This window comes from Falco naumanni, chromosome 7 (genome assembly GCF_017639655.2).
Source record: "Falco naumanni isolate bFalNau1 chromosome 7, bFalNau1.pat, whole genome shotgun sequence".
Taxonomy (NCBI): Eukaryota; Metazoa; Chordata; class Aves; order Falconiformes; family Falconidae; genus Falco; species Falco naumanni.
Genome location: NC_054060.1, coordinates 20,071,860 through 20,097,753, shown reverse-complemented (window position 1 = coordinate 20,097,753; position 25,894 = coordinate 20,071,860). Strand labels below are relative to the sequence as shown.

The following is a 25,894-nucleotide window of genomic DNA, read 5'->3' as shown; positions in this document are numbered from 1 at the left end:
AATGTACCAGGAAGGTAGCCCTGCAGTGTCCATGGAGTGTTGTATAAACATGAATAAAAAACCCAAATATTTAAAATTTAATGTTCACAAATTCGGTAGTATGTACCAGTGTAGAAAGATTCCTTACATAACTATTCCCATCACATTCTGTCTTCTCTACAAAACATCACAGAGATCTTTACACTCCTAAACATCAAAAAAAATTCAATGAGAGGTAAGAAAACTATTTGTTTTCTGAAACAGAAGATTCTGAAGAAAATGGTATTTACTGGCAACGGTAGCTCATACTTCAACAAGTTACCTGCATGCTTAACCCTGAGTGTGCTTCTGTTCCAAACTGAACTATTACTGCACATCCCACATTGGAAGAAAAAAATAGTCAAAATATTTTCATCCATCTGTTGCATAGCTCTCAATCTAGAGGAAGCAGTTTTGACTCAAAAGCCAAGTTGAGTACATCTGTTTGCTCAAAGCACTAGTGTTTTCAAGAATCTTAGATTCTATGAGATAAAACACAAAGGTTAAAATATTTCCAGAGAATATTCAGTAGTTCCTCTGAATTATATGTCACAGAAATTACTCTTATATTCTAGTTCTAGGTCCCTGGTTTTCTTTCATTAATGGCTTTAGACAATTCAACCTTATTTAAAACATTCTCAGATATACAGTTCAGAATAAAAGACAGTATAAATATTTTTTTAAAAGACAGTGCACAGGTTTCTTCATGACTTGTGCTACCCAATATTCTGCTGCATTCCAGCATACAATGCAAACTTAAGCCTTGAAACCATACTAAGAATTACGCACCTGGAACATGAATTGGCATTTAAAGACCACCTACTCATAAAACTGACAAAATCTGTTGTGTCAGCAGAATTTGTAGTTTCCCTTAAGAGAGGACTAATGAAAGAAATACAAGTTCAACATGGAAACCCAACAGTGGCCAAGACACAGAAACGAAGCCAACTGAGGTGAGAGGAAACTTGATTCAAAAGGGTTTGAAAATAGTTTCTATACATATTTAAATATTCTGGTATGTGTGTGGGCTTGGCTTAGACCTCAAGGAAAAAGTTAATGAGATAAACCCCTTTCTGCTGGTAAACAGTAACTGCAAATTAGCAGCTTTGCATTTCTGAATTTGCTCGTCTTTCCCAGTCCCACTATCAGCTGCTTGTCCCATTGTAAAAAGTTGGTGAAAGCAAAGCTAATTGGCCCAATTAAAACATAAGTCTTCAACAGTGTAGTGTGCTTCAAGGATTTCCTGTAACCCAACCATTTAAAACAATAACTGACCATCATCTTATTACTTTCATGACTGCATCAAAGTTATATTCAGAATAAATAGAGGTTTCAAGCTATATCTACTTGAAAGCACCAGCAAACCCATGAACCTACTCAGGGTAAGAGAACCTTTACTGGGGCTATACCACATTCCTCCCACCAAACCAAATGGTAGTGCTCTGCACCTTAAGCGCTGCAAATGTGGTATACCCTAAGAAATCTCTGAAAATCTAGTTATCCATACAGTTACCTTACTGCATTCTTTTTTGCAGATGCCTGAGAACACAACTACACAAAAGTACATTCCAAAGGACAAGCATGAAAAAGGGAGGATGCATAAAAGATTAATTCTCTCCTCCCTAACCTCCGTGCCAGATCTTTTCAAAAGAGACATCTCCTGTTCACATCTGTGAGGGAGGTACAATTACCAAGAATTCAAATTTTGTACTAATGGGAGCAATACTCTGATTTTTAAATTGCAACAATCCACTTCCAAGGAATCCCTTCTGATTCTTGGACATCAGAGAGAGTAATCCAATTTAGAGTATTAATGGATTTAAAGAAAAGCTATTAAAAGTGAAACAAGATAGCACTAATGAGGTCTGAACACTATACGGCAATAAAAAGACAAAAATAACTAAGTAAGATTAGAAGTAGGCACTGATAAAATTAAGCTAAAGGATTTTTCATTCCATTATTTCACTCTGCATTTATATTATTATTTGCAGTATCCTTTCTGTTGAAGCAAGGAGGTATGTGGTAGAGCAGCTGAGATAAAACCAATGAAATGGTGAAAGGTCCTTATTGAACAAGATGCCTCACTTGGGATCTGGATGCACCTCTGTTTGTAAAGTACATTCACAGGGTTACAGGTTTGCTGGGTGCTAACAAAATAAAAAACACAGTAATGTATTGTTCCTTGGTACACTGACTGAATATACAATGGAATTCTATAAAACATGAAAAATCTCAAAGCTAGCCAACGTAATTAAATCTTGTAAAACCTGTGCTTTTCACAGAAGTATCTTATTGCACTGAGGTAGCATAGCAGTATTTTAGATCTCTTGCTAAATACTCACCCTTAATGTGTAATACACATTTTGGCCCCATATAAAACTATCATATTGCGTCCAAACCTAGCTATAAAATTAAGAATAAAAATAAATGGTTGATTTTTCACTACAGCAGTGAACTGCTCCATACTTCTGACTAACAGTAATGACTAGTAAATTTTGATGACATAAAACAACTGACAAGTCCGAACCAAAAATGCCATGAAGTTTCAGATATCCTAAACAATCAAACTGAACAGCATAAAGACAAATAAAACTTAATGCTCAAAAATACCAACTAATGCAAACTAAAAAAGAAAAATTTAAAAAAATAATTACAAGCGTTATAAATTAATTGTGTCAAACCAAATACATTTTGTGGCCATTGATTTAAATGTAGAAAGCTCAGCAGAAACATCTGATCATCATGCCAAAAAAAGAAACAAAATGTTAAGATACAGAGGGAACTGGATGGAGAATAGCACTGAAAACACTGTCATTTCCTCAAGGAATCAATAATGGGTCTTCACCTGAATCCTATGTTTATGTGTCATTCCTTCTAAAACGGGAACTGCAGAACCAGAGGGAAGATACAAGACTCCACAGAAAAATCTCCTTTATGAAAAGACTGCAACTGGACAAACTGGTATGTTCTGATGACAGATACAAAGATTAGATTTTTGTCCCAGATTACCAGTAAATGCATATCTGAGCTTCCTAAAACCAGTAAAAAAAGGAAATCATAAAAACAACAACAATTTTTTTTAATTTGGTTAAAGTACGTAACTCATTGCCAGAAGTTCTCAGGGCAGAAACTTTATTTCTTCCCTGTTTATACAACAGAGATTATATATTTGCATCTCAAGAAAACATGAACATTGTGGACAGTTTCTAAAAGGATTTTAAAACTTTGTCTTAAGGCCAAAGCTAAATTCCTTTGAAATAAAAGCAACATGGAGTTATTTAGGGGAAAGATTTTTATACCTATGCTTACTTGCAACACCTCCAGCATCTGGTTCTAGTCGTTCTCACAGACAGGAAACTGTATTAGTGAAATCTGTATGCTTGTTATCATTTGCCACCCTCACTGATATTAAGACTATGCAAATAGAGTATTCAATAGTTAGCAGAGACTGCACCTTCCCTTAAGGACAAAAAGGTCATTTATTAATAATCCCTTACACGGACATTGTAACCCCAACTGCAATGTAGTATTCTGTACAAATTCTTTCTACTGTTCTGTACCACAAGGTACTTTACAGCAGATCAGTTCTAACTTGCAGTATTATCCCATTGCTCACTACCGTTACGGCTTTCCCCTCCCTGCTCATTTTCAAAGAGAAAATTGTTACTGCATTGAAAACGGGGCAGGGAAAGCAGAGATGCAACCAGAGGTGGACTGCTTTATGATGCGGTTCTGGTTGACTGATACTTTCAGTTTCTAGGGATGATGCAGAAGTATGTATTTGGAGATACAGCCCCTTTAAGTTAATTTTCTGGTGTTATTACAGAACATACATGAAAGTACAGGCATTCTGTGAGAAACTACATGACCAATATGTGTGATTAGATGAAACAAGTTTAGAAGTCAGTCCGGTGTATGACAAAATTAATTAACATATTTAGCATGCAGAGAGATGGATTTCAGCCAGCACAAGACAGAAGGAAGGGGATTCAAACACTGAACATGGTGTGAGACAGTGAGAATTGGCATTGGGAAAAAGCAGGTAGGAGGCTAATTAGCACAAGGTTTGGAGAATGGGAGAAAATGTAGCAGTGTAAGAAAAGCAAGTAGCCCTTATTAACCAAACTCCAGTAGGCTTCCTCATGGAAACATTCCTACTTTTTTAATAAAAGTACCTGACCATATACTAGCAAATTCTACTCATTTCTCAGATCCTACCTGTTTTCTGCGACTAGATTACTTGCAATACAATAAACTTCCTATCATGCACATAGGCACTCATTTGTGGTAAAAGCATTCTCTTAAAAAAAAAAAAAAAAAAAAGTATAGGGTTCAGCATTAAGCTGTTGTTTGTGAGGCCTGTATACCTTATTTAATGTCTTACACAGGCAGACAAGTCTGCAAAGTTACAGGTAGTATCAAATAAAATAGTTTGTCTCATCAATTCCTCTAGTGGCTTTTCCCGCTTCAAACTTCATTTCTTCCTTGTAGTCCAACTGACACAGCAGTACCATTTACATTACATTTAAATTTAGCCTACACACCATTGTGAAAAGATGGCTAGCCTGTTAGGTGCTTAATTCTAGCTGTCAAAGCTGAACAGTGAAGAAATTGTCAAAAGTTCTGAAGTTTCTCTTATCACTAAAAGTTTAACAAGATCAGTCTGCAAAAGCAGAACTGTTTAAGAAAAAAAAATTAAAAGGAAGGAAAAATAAACAAGAAAGTGTATTCTAGTATATAAACCACTATGCACCACTACTGTAGTATCATAGGAAATGCCTCAACTGCCTTCAATGGGAGGTTGTGAAAGCAGCAACAGATGCAATATGCTCTGGAACCTACCCGACTTGATCTTTTGCAGACCGTGATATTGGTGGTTCTTAGCAGGACAGTAAGCTTGGGATGACTCTCCAAAAACAGTCACAGGATTTACTTACTGCCTTTTGAAGAAAAATATACTCAAACATCCAAAAAGGTCAAAAAGCAAAGTCAAAAGGGCTTAATTACAATATACTATTATTTACTTGCTTTGTAAGTTCACTAGTTTGAATAATCGTATAAAATGAAAATCATAGCTAAGCAAATTGTGAGTGAACAAGTCGCAGAAACTGCCCCATGGGTCATAAAGTAATTGCTTTCTGAAAATTAATCTAGCATATTTACAAAGTAAATCAAAAAATTTTTCAAAAAGGAGAAAATTGCGCACTGTGGTTAAAGTCTTTACCTTCATATCAAGAGACTGGCCCAGGACAGATCATCTTTTGCACTTGAAATTGCTGCAGATACGTTACTGCTGGTACTGCCCTGCCAATATTCCAACAGCTTTACTTCTAACTAAATTTCAGTGCCTAGCTATTGGAGAAGACCTACATAAATCTGATAAGCAGTCCATAGGAGTTTAATACTACCTTATTTTTTACATCCTTTCAACACTGCTCTTTAGATCTTGAAGCATCTGAACCACCTAAGCTCCGATATTCTTTCAAAAAAAAACAAACAACCAAGTCTGTTTGGAATTTCTTGTTTGACAAGCTGATTTCATAAAGCATCTTTGACAGAAGACAATTACTGTATTATACTTTAGTATCTTCTTTAAAGATTAATTTACCTTATATTGAAATGCATTTTAATTAGTTTTATCAAAGAGTAGAAAGCAGGGTTAGATGGGTTGTCCATCCTTTGAGTGTCAGAATAATTTCTCTAAAATCGTTGTCAAATGTTTAGTCTCTGTAATTTACTATAATTTAATAAGAACACAATTTACTGGGATTCAGGTACTCAGACCCTGCCAAGCTTTGCAGCTGATTCACCCTCATACCAAACACTTAAAATCTTGCACATATTTAGTTATTTCTGCTGACTCGTCCTAGCAGCTAGATTAGACGATTCTTCTTCACTCAAAGCAAAGCTGAAATCCTCAGTTTCTTCCAGCCCTCATGTTACATAAAGAGCCCGGAGTAGCACAGAGGGTCTGTCAGAGGCTTGCGACAGGCTCTTCCCAGCACCGGCGCCGAGGGTGACAGCTCTAGGGCTGTGTGCCCGCCACCCTGTCCCAAGGCACGGGCTACTGAGGGGCAGAAGCAAGATGATGATGTGGGGACACAGCTCTGCAGAGTGCTGTCCCTAAGGACAAGACAAGGGCAGGTGACTGCAACTTTGAGACCACATGCAGGTTGACTCCAGCTGTGAAAGAGATGGTACAGTCTGGTTTGGTCAAACGGCTGCTGTCAGTATGCCTTACTTCCCACTGCTTCTGCCCCTTCTCCTCCAAGCTGCACACCCTGCTTTTGGCTTATTTTCCTCCATCCCCTTATCTGCTCAGCTTTAGGCTGCAAATTTCCTTCCTTCTTCTATAGGAGACATAGTCCCTGCCAACTCCTTACTTCTGGCCCTGCTCCCAGGCTTTCTGCCCCTGATTAAAGGGTAGAAAACCTCCAAAGGAGACCACACTTTCTTTACATAATCTATTTAATAATCCTTTTCAAGTAATTCAAACTTCATTCTTACTCCTGAAAAGATCTCAAAAAGGACTCCAACGATTTAAAAGACTAAAATCTGTGTTGAATTATTGAATACAAAGGATGACAAAACCCACTGTTGTGGACTTCCACAAACATACCCAAAACACCACAAATGCTGCCAAATTCAGTCAGTCAAAACAGTAAGTCATAAGTGACTTAAAAGCCATAGGATTTGGGTTTCTTTCATGTTTTTTCAGGTCTGACAATTTTTTCGTCCTTTCTTATTTAAGTTTTTGGTATATACTATAACCAAGTTCCAAAGCTGTTCCACAGTTACAAGGGAGGGGATCAATGAAAATCTTCCCCAGGAAGAACTTTAAAAACCCCATATCATACACATCAGAAAGGCTGGACTAAGACTACAGTAAATGGCAACACCGTACCACTGTGCAGCCCAACTATGCACCCTACTGGTGTTTTTCCAAAATTACTATGAAAATGCATTTTGTGAACAAAAGGGAAGATTCTGTTAGTCTTCAGATTCCATTCCATTTGGTCAAAAGTCCCTTCTATTAGGTATCCAGCCCCGCAATCATTTTATCATTTTTATGGATGTGGTAAGGTAAAGACTGTTCTCCCTTCTCCATACAATTAGAAATAACCTAATTCATCTCCAGGAAAGGTGGCGCACACAAAGAAATACTGACTAGACTGCAGGTTCTGTAATTTTTTTAATTTCTTCAGGCTTCTATTTGTAAGCCGCAAGGTAATTACTGCCCACTTCAGTCTTCAGCCTAGAAAGTAGTTTGCACAGCAAATTTCTCTCAATGCCAGGTAAACTTTGGTAGAATTCCAATATACATGTCGGTGTTTTTCTCTTAGCACCTCTTCAATCAGAAAGGCCCCAGAAACTTTTCTGGTACAAGAACGATTCCCTCCTTGCTCCCTGCCCTGTAACAACTGTTGCTAAGATGAAAACTTTTATTACTGTTGAGCATCTCCACAGGTAACGTTCAGATGCAACTATCACCTTTAGTTAGGTGGCATCCTAAAGCACTACCAACAATCAGGCTCATTCATTAGCCAGGGAACATAATTAATGGGTCTCATTCTTCTCTTGGTCATCTTGTTGCTCAAGCAAGGAAATGTCTGAGAACACTTCTTTGCACTCCAGAAAACAGGAACACCTGCATTAAAGAAGTGGCCACATCTATTCTCAGATGTTCTGCTGAAATTCGTTTGCTTTCTCATCTACAGAACTACAAGTGAACACAGCATTTGTCTGAGACTTAGGATTACCACAATAATTTTAAAATAGAATGCTCTCTCCTCCAATATCACATTATGAACCATGAACAAAATGTTGACAACTAATATTCTCGGAATTTTTTCTCTGCTTTCCAAAAGCAAGTATTTGTAAAAAGACCTATTACTCTCAGTACTCTTCCTCTTATATGTACTTTATTTCAGTCAAGGTGTTTCCTCGACGGTATTTCTACTTAGAACGTATGACCTTTAAACAAACATTCCAGATCACGCTCTTTGGGTGAAAATGCACTGCTCGAGTTTCCTCCCATGTGTTCCCCTACAGCACATTTGTTTTGTTCAGTCCCGTGTTTATCCTGCTCATTCCAGTTTGCCAACATTCCCTCATTTCAATGAGCTCCATTCCAATGTCCTTATACACAGTTTCCTCCATTGACGGGATGCTGAGCATCCACATCCAACTTTAATTAGAGCAGTCACAGAAGAGTCAGCATGGGTGTCCATATTTTAACACCGATGTAACTATAGGCCTTGAGAAAAGGTGATTTCAGGGAAAAAAAACAGCTCAATTTGGTGAATATTTTAGGATATATGTCTGCATGAAAGTGAAGAGGTAGAAGAGCAAACACTTCAGCCATCCGAGCCTTATTAATTTTAATTGACACATCTGCACTAGTGTTTTTCTAACACATTTTAACATATTTAATGCTTAGAGAATTGAATCTTCTTCTATGTTTGTAGAACATCTGGTATAGTGGGGACTCTAATGCTAACAGGATGCTCCAAGTACTACTGTAACATAAATAAGAACCACAAAAGCTGAAGATGAAAACAAGAAACAAGACAAGCTGTGTAAACATTAACGTAAAAGTCATTACAGTCCCTCAGTAAGGAAAATCATTAAGGGATAAAATGTAACTGCAGATCTTCAGCCGCTCTTTTTAGAAGTCACGAAGTATGATCTGGTCAAGGACACCTAATGCCTCATCCCAAACTGATGAGGGAAATCCTGAACTGCCTGAGGGCACTGGGGTCATTTAGCCTGGAGAGGAGGTGGCTTAGGGGGACCTTATTGCTCTCTACAACTACCTGAAAGGAGATCGTAGGCAGGTGGGGGTCGGTCTCTTCTCCCAGGTAACAAGCAACAGGACAAGACAAAATGGCCTCAAGTTGCCCCAGGGGAGGTTTAGATTAGATATTAGGAAAACTTTCTTCACTGAGTTTGGTGAAGCACTGGCACAGGCTGCCCAGGGAGGTGTTAGAATTGCCATTCCTGGAGGTGCTTAAAAAAATCCATAGATGCAGTGCTTTAGGGATATGGTTTAGCAGTGGGCTGGGCAGTCCTGGGTTAATGGTCAGACCTGATGATCTCAAAGGTCTTTTCCAACCTAAACAATTCTATGATTCTATGAAACCTGTACAGTGTGTTAGTCCCATCCATTTCTTGAAGACCCTTTTTAAAGGTATGGTCTGAAAACACAATCTCCATATTGAAAAACCCAGATTAACAACAGAATCAGAAAGTTTATAAGAAAGATTTCTGGCAGGGAGCTACTTATAATGCTTTGCTAGTAACTTACACTTGCAGTTGCTGCCCACCCCTGTATATCTTCACAAGACAGTATGTATCAGCAGCAGATGTGTAACAACACAAATTGTTTGTTGCCACTTTTGTGAGCGCTCCACAGAGTGCAGGCACCATTCTAAGTACTATCTTAAATGGAAAAGGTTGCAGTGGTAGGAGAAAAAAAAATGAAGCTCTTGTAAGGGAATTTTAGCTGTTTGGGATGAAATCCAACAAATTCTCCTGACTCATCCATTATCCTCCTGGTTTTGCACTTGTTCTGAAAAATCGCCTGTTTTCTATCCCAAACTGTTATTTCTCCGTGCACCTATCTTAAAGCCCCAAGACTCCCTCACAGAATGCACAGCAGCACATCTGAATCTACAAAATAGACACTTCGGAGGAGATTAATAATGTCAATACGAGATTACAAAGTACTGGCTGCAAAACTTCTGGATTAATGTATCACACTTCTGGGCATGCACCTGTGAACATACAGAATTGCTACCAAGTGGAGAAATGAAGGCAGGTCAGCTGTGGATGCTTGTATCCCTGGATTCCTATTGCTTTGCGAGTACTTGATTCAGTAGTAATCATTCAGGTACCCAAATCTATTTTTGTTATACTGCCCAAAACTGTTGCCAGTGACTGTAGAGGAAATACTGCATGCAGTAATTGGAAAGATCTTTTAGTAAGGTGGTGCAATAGGAAAAAAACTGATTTAGGCCACCCCTACAGTACCTTCTAGATAGAGAAAAGAAAAGCCATGTATTGCTCTGGTTACGCAAACACTGGTAGATAACCAACTAAGTTGAACCTAGTCGAACTTGGTCAACCTAGTTTTACAGGGATCACATGTTTAAGAATAAAAGAACATAGACTGCATATCCAGTTACAAACTGTGAAAAGCTTTCATGCAGCTGTTGAGGGACTGTTCATTTGGGAGCTCACATCCTTATCTTGTTAGAGTAAATGAATCATGATTTCACAAAGCAGTGCTTTACTGTCCACGTGTACCAAATATGCCTAAAAAAATGGCAGCTGAAGTCAGGCCTGGGCACTTCAGGCAGCATCTCACTTTGATGTATATGAATTCACCATCACCTTATTCTATATTCATCAGTCAGGTCAAAGAATCAAGACACACCAGCTTACAAAGAGGGGAAGAAAATTCACTCTGTTTGCAGTTAGGTTATGCTGTATGATCTCCACATTACACTGGAGTATGAGTCGTATTTTCCCTTTGTCTGAAGAACTGCAAGAAATCTCGCTGAAAAGCATATTGCTCAGACTTGAGTACTGTCTATTCCTAACTTACCTTCAGAGCAGGTTCAGAAAGCACTCTTTGGTTTCTTAACATTTGGGCAGCTCCAAGAGCATATCTTCTCCTTGCTGATTTTTCCCCTTGTCACTAGCAACCTTTCAGCCCCCTTCCCCTGGACTGTCCCCAAGGGCAATGAAAGGCAACACAACATTCAGCTGGAGAAAGTCAGTAGATACCAAAAGTTAAAAGTCAAATCTTCATAAAATTACAAACACTGTTTCCTATTCACGCAGTGGCATTCACCACAGTGAGAACAGCATATGTACTTTTCAAATTCTCTAGCTCTGAGGGGTGCTAGATAAGTATAACGACAGTGCAGCCAAGACTGCTAAATTTATTACAGGAGCCTGTGATCCCAATAGTATATTGCTAATAACAGTGCCAAATATCCAAAGGCAGCTGCTCTTTAGAGGTTATCCAGTCCTGTATGCTCCCTCACGGAATACTGCAGAGCAATAAGCAAAGGCATATTATACCAGTGGGAGAGGCAAGCTGCTCTTCTTAGATATAGACGGACAACAAACATCCAATATTTCTTTGAAAAATCAAGGAAGACTGTGCCAGAGGACAAAAAGGACATCTGTGCCAAAAGAAACCAGAATCTCTGCAACCCAGAAGTGTCTTTGCTGCTGCAAGAACGATGAGCCATCCCACGCTAACTGCCCTATTCCATTAATGCAGTCTAACTCTTTTTTTCAGTCTAAGCCCAGCTTATAAACAATTTGTTTTCCATTCACAGCCCCTGACCTGAAAAATGACAAATTTCCTTGGACTAAAACAACGCAACAATCTCCTAGAAGTTTGCTATGACATTTTTGCAAATTCATGCAGTCTGAATTCCAAGGTGCTTACAATCAATCTTTTTTATTTTATTCAGCATTTAGGTTGAAGACTGCAGTATTGGGTGGAATGTACTTCCTTTTCAACTTTCAAAGCATAGAATTTTATTTTCATTATTCTAACAACATTTTCTTTATTTTTAATACTTTCCCAGTGACTGCAGCAAAACCTTACGCTACAGCCCATATTTCAAAAATTTTTTTGCCTGCTGAGAGTATCCTGTCAATTCTTCTACATTAGTACTGGCGCATCCTCTTAAAATAAACCATCTGCTAAAGGCAAATTTCTTTGTTCCTTGCCTGGGCACACTGTTCAGCCATTTGGATGACAAAGATGGGGAAAGGGCTAGATATAGAATTATTTGGAATGGTGAAGAATGTTTTAAAAAGCAGTATTTTATTTAAGTGATAAGTGACACATTCCTGAGCACCCACCAGGGCTTCTAGAGAGCAAAGAAAAAAAGTTGGTAAAAGCAGACCTTGACAGGGTGATGATGACATTTTACAACTGTTGTTGAAGGACTGCCTGTTTAGGGTCAGGTCCTGCTCTTGGAGATGCTTGCTACTGGCAGAGGCGGCATAATTTGACAGGTAGAATTTAGTCAACAAAACTCTAAAATTTACGTAGAGAACATGCGGTCAAGAAGTGACCTTAATCAGTAAAACTTTGTATATTAAATGCAAAGTGCATGCATGTGTAAGAAAAGAAACATAACCTGGTGCTGTGAAATAGCCACTTTGAGACTGTTCTGGTAGCAGTTCTGAGTAAAGTCTCTAAGTCATGGTTATGGAATACTTTGATTAGTACTTATTCTATAATAACTTCAGGGGGAAAAAAAACCAACAGCAAACCAATTTCAAAATACCTTCTAACAAGGCCAAATGTATTCCAAGATCTTGTTCAGCTTCCCTCTCAGCTTGCCCTTTAATATTTGACTAAGTGTATCTGCGGGCTTATCAAAACAAAACTAAGTATGACTGCAACATTTGCAGACATTCCGTAAGCACCTCCATACCAAGCTGGCCTGTGTGACTGAAATGCTGCTTGACGAGAACACCAACAGGTAAGCACTTTATGAGAATCCCATTTATAGAAAGACTCACTGCTTAAAAACTCCTGAAAACCTGAAGACTTTCATTATAACTGTGGCTATTGTCTTCATGCCTAAGTTATGAAGACACTCCAATTTTTCATGTAGATCAATTCCCTTGTTTGGTTGTTTTGTTTGTTTGTTTTTTTTTTCTTTTTTTTTGGGGGGGGGGGGAAGTCTGCTGTTCATTTCAGTGCACAAACAATTTTTAAGTGTGTGGGGAATACTAATATTCCCATCCTTAACCAGAAGGGTTCCTGCAGTATTGCTGGGCACAGACCAGAGATCCCGTTTCCAAGACAGCAACAGAAATGAAGTATCTGAAGGTCATGGAAAACATGTCAATTTTTATAATGGAAAAAGTAGCCAGAAAACTTTCTGCCCCATCGAAGACTGCATGCTGAGGCTGCCTGTACTTGGATTATAGGATCATTAGTATTTCCATAAAATTATTATCTTTGCAGATGTCAGCGGTGCCCAGATTTAGACATATATTTCGTGACAGAAAATTCCCAGCAGCTTTTGCAAACAAAAACATCATTTATTTTTAAATAATAAAAAAAGAATTTTAAAAACCTTTAGAATCATTAATCACAAATTCTAGTTTCCAAAAGGAAACAGTTCTGGTAAGGCCAAAAAATTGGCCAAAACTAAAAATAAAGCACAAACAAAAAAAACCCAAAAAACAAACCACTCAAAAACCAATAACCTAATAAAAATATTAAAATAGACATGCTACCAGGATTCTCAGCATGTACATTCTAGTGATATATCTGAAAAGCCATTCTGACACTCCTTTTATTTGCTATTTTTAAGCACAAGGCTGAGAGCCTGCAACAGAAATTGTTGCAGTCTTTGTTTCCTCATATATAACCAATCTGCCTCTCTTTGAGCACAAGAGTGAAGAAAGGTCAAACAAATAAAATCTATCAATAACAGAAAAACAGATTGAGCAATATAATCTTAACTTCTACTCTAGAAACAAATTAGTGGAGAATTTCTGGCATGAACGATAAATGCACTTAGACTCAGAAACAGTTTAGATTCACATAACATTATTTAGGACAGAAACAATAATTTACAACATAAATATGTAATGCCTAACACAATGTTAATAAGATATCTCATCTATAACAAGAAACCTTGATTTTCAGGGGAAAAAAAATAGATTAGCATTTACCTAAAGAAACTTATATTTATACAACTGGGTTTTTTTCCCCCCAAGTCATCACATCAAATTACTTTAATACAACATTGATCATCATGTGGATGCATACAGAACCCAGTCCAGAAATTAAGACATTCAAGGGAGCTCACAGAGATACCTCGAAAACAGAGGTAGTGGTCATTCCCAATGAGTCCCTGGGCTAGTTGAAGGACAAATAATTGGACTTTCATCCTGCTTGGGGCTTCAGTTCACTGGAAGGTAACTGCATGTGCACTGTAATATTGAGACTGAATACATTATACTAGCATCCTATACAACCATACAAAAGGGATCTGATCTTATATAATTTAATTATATAATTTAAAGACACACTATACAACGTCCTACATATCTTTAGACATTTTAAGAAATGAGAGACCCGACAACCATACACCAGATATGATGATGTTGAAGTAATCGACCAGGTACTACTCTAACAAATGCCAAAGAATATTTCAGTACAGCTCCATCTGCCCCAGTTCATAATGTCATTCTGAGAAGAAACAAAAATAACCTAAAAAATGTACTCCCTCAAAAATATATTCCTAATTAAAATAAAAGGTAAACCAAGTTGCTAGTAAAATCACTATTATGGAGCTAATATCCTTGGTAGATTTAAACTGGAGTGCTGAATTTATTCAGAAACATAAATCAATCATTCTGAATCACTTCAGAAATACAAATCAAGGTCAATCACAAGTTAGAATTTAGCGAATTAAATTACTTGTTCATTTATGGCTAACATCCTTAGGTTAATCTTAAGGCTGCATAAGCTTCACCTAGCATTATGCTTGAGACTTAATAATTTGCCTAGACATTTAGAATATTCTTACATAAAACTTTGGATTAATTTTTTTTTTAAAAGGCAAAATGACAGAATAAACAATGCTGAAAATATTCTCCTCTTTCCCAGAGGACCTGTAATCTTGGATCAAAAGCCTACAGTTTTTTCTCTTTCCATCAGTATTGTATTTCAAAAGTTGTTCCAACTACATTTTAAAAAAATATAAATTTTCTCTGAATTTAAGACTATTAACTATATATGTTAAAACCAGTAATATGTATTTTTCTGTTTTCTACATACTCAACCAACAAAATACAAAAGAAAACTATAAAGTACTTCCATTAACTGTAAAAGTGTTAATTGGTTAAATAAAACAAATATTTTATCATTTAAACTAACTTAGGTAAAACTGGCTCTACTGTATAAGGTCAGTGCTGTGTTCATATATCCATCAATAGATGAAATTATTATTATAATAAACGAGTCACAGTACAACAACAACATTGTGAAGCAACTAAGCTGCTATTGAGGATTAAATTCTCGGAAACAGCTGCATAACCACCACACTTCTCTGAACAGGAACAAATTAAGGGCATCCACAAGACTCCAGCTGTGCTAACGAATTCTTCCTTCCACATCTACAGAGATGATCAAAATACCTGCAGGACTTTTTGAAGAGTGTCAGTGTACTTATGTCTCCATCCTAAGAAATCTCTCTGATATATATCATTTGTGTTATTATTCACTTATCATTTTACTAGTTTTACAGACACATATTCAAATTAAAATGCTCAGCAGGAAAAATCAAGACAAATGAAAATATAAAACCAGAACAACTTCATTAAAAAAAAAAATAATATCAAACTACAGAATATCATCTGCCACCTCAGAAGCCATTTAATAAGATGATTCAAAGGGAAGATGAGTTTGGGTTAGATTAAATAAAATAGAAACTGCAATAAATCCATGCTCTTCAGTACACACGAGATTGCCTTGCTCAGCAATATGCTCTATGAACTAGTTAAGTAGTGTAGTACAGCATCCTGTTTTGATCACCAGATTTTTTCACTGGGGCTGTGAGGCTAATCACAGCAACAGTTACCCAACGTACTGGCAAGGACATCTCAACCAACAAATCGATTCTTCAGCCTGCCAAAGTGAGTGGGCAAGTGAAATAAAGATGTAATCACAAACATCCAAGAAAGTTAATCACTAAAACCTCTAAACAGCCTTGAAAAATAAAGCAGGTGAAACTCCTAGTAGCAACAGCCACAGCAAAATAAGGTAGACGCTCACAGCTGCTCTCAAAACACTTGGGTGCACATGCACCTCCTTGCACATCGAGCATGCTGGGCACACACATAGCCCCACAGAGAGCACGCGAGGTCAATCACTCCATCCTGCTAATGAAAGCAGGCAAGCACAGAGGGAAATAGAGTCTTTGCATCTCTGCAAGAAAGCATACAAGATATCATACCCATGCAACGGCATAATACTACAGTCAACTAAAACCCGATGTTATAGGTGAACATGTGCACCTTCTATCTGAAAAAGGCAATCATGCATTAGCTAATTCTCACTTTCTCATTATCTTTTCCTTTGTTGCCTCTTCCATTTTGCCATGCATTCCACAGTGCTTTATGCAGACTGCCCTTTGTACTTGGTTGTCTCTCTTTTCTCCTCTGTTGGGTAATCTCCTACCCTACTGTGTTACTTTTGTACTTCGCACGCTGATACCCACTGACCTCTAAAGCAGTAGTGCATGGCAATTCTAGCCAAATTCACTTCATTGTCAGTACACGGTGAGAAGAGACTAAATAATACATCTGAAAAAGGTAAGACAAGAAAAGAATGGATAAGGGGGGGGGGGTGGGTAAGAGAGACAGCATTTCTATAGCATTTTGCAAAATTTTTCCTTGGAATTCCACCCCAGTGCAAGTGGAAGTACGTTGGAGATCACCTGCTTCACTGTGACTGTAGGTTAACTGAAAACTTGCTGTGTGCATGTTTATTAAGAGCAGGCTAGCACCAGCTGCCTCCAGAAAACATGCAGAACTGGACTTCCTCATATTGCAAATAACTGCGGTGCTCTGATTTTGAAGGAGAGCTCCTTCACTCACAAGGGCTGATCTTAGCACGAAAGTGTTATGTCCATATTCCTTCAAACTCACAGTTTTCAAGATGCTGAATATAGTAATTTTTCAAGTCCAATCAAAAAAGAGTTCCAATATTAAAAACGAGAAAGAAAATATCTTAGACATTCCATCTCCATTAAAGTTAATGAGATGAGCTCCTTATAAATGCTTTCAACAAAGTCGCCCTTCCCGTCATTCCCACCAAACATCATTGCTGTCTCACAGGGAAAGAAGGGTGTAATTTCTCTGCATCTAGGCCCTGTAAGGGTGGTCAATGTTTGTAATGCTATGAGCCATGTTCAAGATCTGTCACATGCTCAGCAACCACAAGATCCATTCATATACCTCAGACCTGTCATACAGACTCCCAAGGTAGTTTACACACAAATGAGGATGACAGCCCCCCAGTGCTCTATCACACAAGGCTATCCCAAAATGCACCCAACATGACCTTCAGAAGCCCTAGCACCAGTGCAGCACTTGAACAGCTTGAGAGCCATATGCAGCTAAAGAATCAAAGGTTAGTCACATCTTACCTATTGTTATAAATAGATTGTAAAGTCCTTAAGAATAAACACTTCGTGTTTGCACAATGCCTAGTACAACAAAACCCCTGTCGATGAATTGGGCTCAGAAGTGCTGTTGCTATACAGGGTAGCTTGTGCAAAGACAGTTTGTTTCAGTGTAATGAACATTAAAATACAGATGTAATAAATATTAGTACGACAAGCTCATCCTACAAGGTAGTATGTATTCGACATCTTTCTCTGAAAGCTGATAAATCTATACTTTTATCTTTTCTTCCAAACTTTCTGCAATGTGTGGGTGGCAGATCACCACTTACCAATATTCAACAAAAAATATAATTTTACTTTTGTTTAAACATACCACCAAAGCTGAGTATTTCAAAGACTAATATCTAGGGAAGCATAGCATCATGATACTCCTTAAAGAAGAAAAGGGCAATAGAACAGGCTTTATTTAATTTGTGGGAACAGGTCCTAATCCGACCAAGCAGTAGCACTAATGAATGGATAAAGAAAAGGATGCAAGAAGTTGAAGACAAGATACAAGTTTTAAAGGAGCTGCTGTACTATCACCCTGTGGCTCAACATTATTTCACCACTTTATCTTCTTACTTGCCTTCTTAGCAAAATGATAATGAGAGGCATCACTATTACAAACCCCAGTATCATCCACTTAAGACAGCAGAGTTATCACTTAGAAATAAAACCCTGATTTTGTCAGCAATCCTGCAGACTTCTACAACTCGTGATCAGGGAGAATATTTATCTCCTAAAAGGATGTTAAGGATACTACAGCATGAGCCAGCTATGGGACAGTAACATAGGTATGCAATGCACCAACCAGGAGTCACGAGCACTTGGGGCTTGCAATAAGCAACTGCAGCAGCAAGCCATCCAATAATGATGTTTTACAGGCAAAGACCTCTAGTATTCTTAGCTGTATCATCCACACTAAAAGCCACAAATATCACAAACTTCAGATTTTATTAACTGTGGTAAACGAGACTTGGCAGCATTACCTCATCTCAAGATGACCACTGAAGGCACACCACCTCCAAGTCACTCTTTGGCCTCCACTGAAATTTTACACATGCAATAGGCCCTTCGCTGTTTTATCCCCTCCCTTGCAAAGAACAATGAGCCTCTCAGCTTAATGCAGCTCCCACAACTTACCCCCTGCCATAGCTCAAGTCACAGTAAAGTGGTAAATATGGTATTTTCATGTATTTAATTTCTGTATGTGCATACTGCATAGAAACCCAGAACTTTCCCACTAGGGACACATTTCTTCACACTTGGAGAAAAGAAAGCATAACTTACTTTTTATGTCTTTCTGCCATTACAATTTGTCCTCAGCAAGAATTTGCTTAATGATAAGAAACAAAAGGTTTTAAAAAAAAAAAGTTTGGATGCACATAGGCATTACTTATTTTAAAGTGAAATCCAGTAATATTCAGCATTATTAATGGAGCTCAGTCTCATTACACAATAAATAAAACCAACAGTTCACTGGATGCTCAAATTACTTTGAGTTTGCCAGCATGTAAGTTATGCACATATTTCAATACAAAAGTTTTCATCTTTGTTGTGCATAAAATGGGTATACTACAGCATAAGACAGCTGTAAAGAGGAAGTTTTAAAAAGTTTTTTCTCCTCACTGTGTAAAAGAATTTCTCACTTCTACTAAATCTTTGATTTTTAATTTTATTCTGTCTGCTAGTGACTGAGCTTCCTTACTAGAAAAAGATGCTTAACATGAAAAACATTCAGTTCTGTGAACTCTCTGGAAAGATTCAGGCATACTAATTTCCTCAATTATTTCTTTAGATATATATTTTAATCACAATCTTAAAACAATAAAAGTACCATTAAACAATATCAAGAAATATTTCAATTGACTGTAAATTATGTAGCAGCAAGAAAATCCATATTTATAACTCTGATTTGTGTGCTTAGCTATTTGAACTTGTATCATCCCTTAACATGATGCCACAGAATAAAAAGTGAGCTTCCCTTCCTGATCCTGATTATCAATACCTGACTATTAACATATGAATTTACACATATACATACTCTACACATTTGTATGCTACAGATACAGACAGCCCCATTATTATCCATCTTAAATCTCTTTGCAAAGGTTCTATGGCATACAAGTTATTATTTTTACCGTTGGCTATTATCTCTTTTTCTTTGAAGGCCCCAAGGGTAGAGATAGATTTGGATAGAACTCCTTAATAGGACCACACAGCTGAAGACCTATATAGCACAAGCTAAAATTGCTTCAGTAATTTTGTTCCCTAAGGGAATTTTTAACCCTCCATAAGGTAACGATTACATCAATATCACTGCTATCACAACAGTTTGCATAGACACACCAAAACTAGGTTTAAATTAGACAGCACGAGTTACTGACAGCACAGAACCGAGCACCAGGTCACTGCACGTGTTTCCCCAGCTATGGGACCCAGCTTTGCAGTACCCACACTGCTAGAAGAATCCAGACACCATGCAATACACCAAATCACAAATCCTTACTACTAATTTCATGGCTTCCTTAAATAGCCATCAACAAGCTCTTTGTCCCAAAGACAGCACTACAAGACTTCCTAATTAGAAACAAAATGGTGCTGAGAAAAAAAACCACCAATTAAGCTATTGGCATCATCTGTAAAAAACATCACACGGAATGATGCAACATACTCAAACCATTGTTTTGCTTTAGATAAAGATGCTTCCTCAAATTGCATCCAAACAATTTAGTTACATTGTTTATATTACCATGTAATGCCAGACAGTATCTCCACATCACTGTTGATTCGTACATTTTAAAGACAGCATATATTTCCTATCTCCCTCTTTCATCCTCATATTCAATAACTGGTTTATAATTTAACATAGTCTTTGACATTATTTTAGTATTTCAAAACTACATCATATTACTATATAACAATATTATTTTGACCAAATTATCCCCAGTTACTTGAGAGGTGTAGCTTGTAATGGCTTTTCAGTAAAGAATTTTTGAATACATATTGTGTTTGGGACTAATTATAATACTTTGTAAACAGTACAAATAGCAAAAAATCTACCCCCATGTCCCATACTCTTTCATATTATCAGTTTCTTTTCTTTCATTATTTGAATGTAAACAACTCCTCCTGAAGTAAAAGTGGTATAAAAAACTAGCCCAGTTTTTTCTCAGTTCAGCAAGATCTCTAAAGCATCACCTATCATCATGATGAATTTTCTGAAGGTATAAGACAAACATACCTGCATCCTAACCAAAGAGAAGAAAATAAGTATATACCAATACTGCTTAACCACAGGAAGGGATCATCTGCAATACTAGCTTTTAATTGCTATAAGCATACACATCTTTTAGGAACATTTATTTCCTTTCTAGTACTCTTACCATAGCCATATACAACTAAAATAATGGTGTGGGGTTTGTAAAAAATAAACTATTTTACTTTAAATGCAGCTTCCAAATTCTAAATATAAAAACAGTATTTGAAAACATATTTCATTTTTCATATTTCCTCCATCTCCAGTTAATTTCTTCATCTTATGCAGATGCCAATATTAAAATCTGACCTCAAAATTTGTATCTCATGGTTGCTGAAGAAAAAAAACATAGTTATGCATCACTAATTATACAAGCAGCATCACTGTTCTTAACGTTTGGCAGCGTAGAACTGCAATTACAACATCATTAAGTACAATACCTCTTCTAATTCTGATAAAGAGATAAACCCACTGCAAGAGCAACAACTGCTTTATCAGCAAGATTCTCAGAACTTCGTAGAGGATAAATGTAAAAGATACGGTACTTACAGTGAATTCACAGAAATCAATGCTATCAAGACTTTTACTTCTGTGTATTCTCCCTTTTATTCTTCTTAAAGAGGGCTTTCCCTGACTTACACTACAGGTAGCACCATTGGGATTTTCAGAAGATGGAGTTACCCTGCCAAGCAAAAAGAGCCACATATCAGACAAAGAACATGTTTTTATGGAAAAGAACATTGCCATGCTACACAACAAAAGCATGCCATTCCAAACCTTATTTTTCAATCACTGAGTGCCAAAATAACATCACAAAAGTATTCAGAAATCTAGTAATCTAGCTCCCATCAAATCTACCACTGCTTGCAGATTTAGTCAAAACCATACCACAGTCATAATTTTTGTACAAAAGTGAGAAGCGTCAGAAGAAGAGACAAATTACAGAAAAATATACTTAACTTCTGAAAAAAATAAAGAGAATATATTTCTCTATTAATTCAGCCCAAAACAGAGTCCTGTGATACATGTTAATGGCTGTCAGTTAAATCAGTCAGTATTTGGCTTTTGACCTTTTCTAGTTTGAGTGCTAACGGTACTTCAGCTGTTCTAGCAATGAATAATGATGAACAATAATGAAATTAAAAGGTTCTGTTAAAGTTATAGGGCTAACACATTAAGGAACTTTATAAGGCCTTTCAGCACACTGTAGTCTACACACAGTCTTAAGGGAAGTCCGTAACTAAAATATTTTGAGTAAGCAATCACAGAATGACAGGATGGTCAGGGCTGGAAGGGACCTCAGAGACCACCCAGCCCAACCCCTGGCACAGCAGGGTCCCCTCCAGCAGGCTGCACAGTCACGTCCGGGTGGGTTTGGGATGTCTCCACGGAAGGAGACTCCACAGCCCCTCTGGCAGCCTGTGCCAGGGCTCTGCCACCCTCCAGGGAAGGAAGTTCTTCCTCACACCCAGCTGGAGCTGCCTGTGTCCCAGTTTGTGCCCGCTGCCCCCTGCCCTGTCGCTGGGCACCACAGCCAAGAGCCTGGCCTCGTCCCCCTGACACCCCCGTCAGGTGTTTGTGTGCGTGGAGAAGATCCCTCTCAGCCTTCTCCTCGCCAGGCCGGGCAGCCCCGGCTCTCCCAGCCTTTTGTCATCAGGGAGACACTTCAGTCCCCTCACCATCTCTGTAGCCCCTCACTGGACCCTCTCCCATAGTTCCTTCTCTGGAACCGGGGAGCCCAGCACTGGGCACGGCTCCAGCTGCGGCCTCACCAGGGCAGAGCAGAGAGTAAGAATCCCTATCTCAATCCATACTTCAGGGGAATTGTTGGAAGTTGCTAGGGAGTAGTAGTGGGGATAACAATTAACCAAATGTATTAAGGCTTGTGAGGTAAGTATTTTAAATGCAAAAGTCTCTAGTCAGTCTGACACCACATTCAAAAAAAGAAAAACTTAATTCCAGCAAACATGCTCACCAAGAAACACCTTAAACCATCAAATTCTTAATGTGCAGATTTACACTTGGTTCATACAATTTCTCAACTGCAGCCATAAAAAACTTCAAAAACTAGCTTAAATGAGAAATAATATGCATCGTTTTTGCATTCCCCAAGACTGGACAGCCTTTCAGTGTTTTTCTCTGTAACCATTAAGATTCTTCTCACAAAAAAAAATAATTAAGTACATGTTTAGGTTCTTTTACTTAGAATTAATGGCTTTGGCATGCATATAAATGTTTTTACAAAAGGGAATGAACAGTGGTGATTTCTTACACATATGCATCACCAAAAAAGGACACTGCACAGAGTGGGCCACATTAAGACTTGAAATACATAATTCAAAGTACATATAAATACAATAACCACAGGCTGAATGCACTTGTTCGATCAGCAAGACTCCTAAATCTACAGAGCTTTATAGTCAGGGTAAAAGGTCCTCCTCCTGTTCGTAGGAGGCACGGGTGAAGAAAAAGTTGCAATAACCAAATTTGAAAATGATGACATCTTTTCAAATCTCTAATTCAATGTATCAAGATAAAGACCTTCATTTTTTTGTTGAATTACTGTGATTACCAAATCAGTATTTTCTTCTCAGATGCCCGAGTCCTGTGGGTTTTGGGTTTGGTTGTTGGGGTTTTGGGTGTCTTGTTTTTGTTTTTTACACATGCACACAGACACACACAGAGCTTGCTGCAAGTTCTCTTAATGATACAGTTATGTGGTTTAAATGTTTTCCCCCTTGGCTTAATTTATTGCAAACTTCTACTTGCAAAGATAAATACAAATTTCTAACTGAAAACATAACATTCAGATATTTTAACTACATTATAAACTACCTGCTGAAACTGCACCAGATCTTTTTGTTAAATTATATATGGATTAAGTTCTGAGAAACATGCCTGACTACTACAGTAACATAATTTTTCACAGAACAGAAGCTGCAGAAGTGCCACAGATTTCCTGCTAAAATGTCTTAAAGAATTACAGATTTCCACAGACAACTGCTCAGTCTCAACACTTGTTCCACAGAATGACATTTACAGTGATCGTGTACTTCTATTGTATCAATGTATCTTCTGATACCAAGCTCTCCAAACATCTCTGATAAAGTTAACTCAAACGTATGTAACTACATATTCTGAGACCACGTCAAATGCAGATGTTGCAGCCCACAGAGAGATCCACTATTTCAATACAGTTAGAGGTCTGTATTTATTCTCTCTCCAGAAAAACTCTGAGGGATGCCTATTTTGTTATTTAAAATTTGGGTCAATAAATCTTCACATGCACCTCTGATGAATTAAATGCTTGGCACATTAGACTTCTTCCTTACACTTCATAGAAAATCTTTTAAACAGCTGTAAACTGCATCAGGCTTTTCTTAATTTTGAACTATATTTCAAACCACTTATTCAAGGGCCTTACCTATAAATGTGCATTTTTTTTACGTTACAAGCCTTTTAGTATTTCCTGACACTGAGAAGCCTTTATAAAAAATAAGAAAAACCTTATGTGAAAGAAAGCGAGTAAAATTAAGAGACTAATCAATTTTTTATATAGTTTTAACAATGAACTAAACTAATGGTACATTTTGAAGGCACTTCCACTTGGGAGCTCCACCTGCCTTAAAGCCACCTGAAAAAATTAACTGTCTGCCGTTGGAATCCATCCATCATTTCATTCTGCTGGCGAATAAATTATGGCCATTACTTGTTAGCTGTCGAGATTCAGAAAAACGTTTTTAAAAATCACATTTAACTTTCAAAACATGATTTTATGGGAAGAAATACCACAATTGAAAGATTCCCTTCAATCCTTTATAAAATCATTAATTTCTAGGTGTCTTTACAAGAAAATACCGTTCAACCAACCAAAGAAAAATCCAATCAACATCATTACTGGGAATCGAGAAGCTTTGCACCGCATTGTGCACCAAGGGAAGGACATAAGGCAAGACAGCCATATTTACAGAATCATGGGGCTTTGGCTCTATGGTTGATGAGGATACTCTGGGAAAAGTGCAAAGAAATTAAGTATCAGCTTCTCCGGCGCCTCTGCTACTCCTACAGTTTTAGCAAAGAGAAGCAATAACAGACCAGAGACAGACTTGTATCTGTTTCACTGTCTTCCCAGAATGCTGGATGCAGCAATGGAACTGTCAAGAATCCATTTCCAGTAACACTCGTGTAGTACTGCTACAGGAACTCTTTCAAGTACTAGAAATTTCCACACAGAATACAACTAAAAGGTTAAGACACTAAAGTTGCAAGACAAACACAAGTGTCAGCTTCAGTGAGTCCAAATTCAAGAGATAACGCCTGAAGTGTTTGACTTGAAACTAAATTATTAAAAAATCTGGAAAACAGCTTTTTAAAATCCTCCTCACTTTTGAATCTTGCTCTATGTTCTCAAAGTGTTCACTGTAACCAGAGAAACCAAGATTTTCTATTTAAACAAACAATGAAACTATAATGCAATATTCTATGGTTCTGACATATGAACTTCAAGTTTAAAAAAAAGATCAACTATTAGTGAAATTTACTACATCTGATTATCTTCTGCTTTTATCTTTTGTTTGTATTACTTAATTGACAGAAAATTAATAAGCGAATTCCTAAGTCACTGGCTGTACTACATGCATCAGAGGTAGAAAGAAATTACCACAGGTTAAAGCAGAAAGATTTGTAAGAGCCCTCTTGAAATGTATGCAGCATAGCAACTACTTCAAGGCAAACACTCCTGAATCCAAGCCTAAGAATGATATGTTCAAGGCAGTCTAGCACTTTAAAAGGTAGAATATAGCATCAAGATCTTTGAAGGCAGTGAACAATTCCAGATGCCTTGTTTGAAACATGCTGTTTCTGTTCAAAGAACGTGTTTAATATTCTGGAAACATAACACCTTTCTAACGGAGCCCATCACCGGGATCCTACATTAAGGCACCCCAATTCATTAACTTTTGGAAATTTTACTCATGTAAAATTGAACCATTTTGTAAATCCCATTGGGAGCTTGAGGCCCTTATTTATTATCCACAATTCTTACAACAGTTTCATTGACCTTGTCTGGTTCCTGATCATATATCACATTACATAACCATGACTAAATTATTTCTCTAGGTTGTAAAATAAGCAAAAACCTTAAATATTCAGCATCTGTATTCCACTGACAAACATGCTACCATAAAAAAATACTACACAACAGTGACTTCTAGGTGCAGCATCATATCAAGGGCTAATGACTTAATACATATCATAATATAATCAGCCGAAGTGCATATAACATAACTGTTTTTATTAAAAAAACACCTGTATTTATATTCTACTTGCACATAACTACAATTTATAAGAACCTTCAATATTACTGAACATGGGTTTTGTAGTTAATCTT

The 25,894-nt window shown here is 37.4% G+C and overlaps 1 protein-coding gene across 6 annotated transcripts in view; it reads right to left on the bottom strand.

Moving 5' to 3' along the window:
* The window catches only part of TJP1 (tight junction protein 1), a 198,656-nt gene that overhangs the window by 134,467 nt on the left and 38,295 nt on the right, over positions 1 to 25,894 (bottom strand). For all 6 annotated transcript variants that reach the window (XM_040600239.1, XM_040600232.1, XM_040600234.1 and 3 more), the window contains one exon: positions 21,055 to 21,187. In XM_040600239.1, coding sequence (XP_040456173.1) covers positions 21,055 to 21,187 — 133 coding nt within the window. The remainder of the gene's footprint in view (positions 1 to 21,054; positions 21,188 to 25,894) is intronic.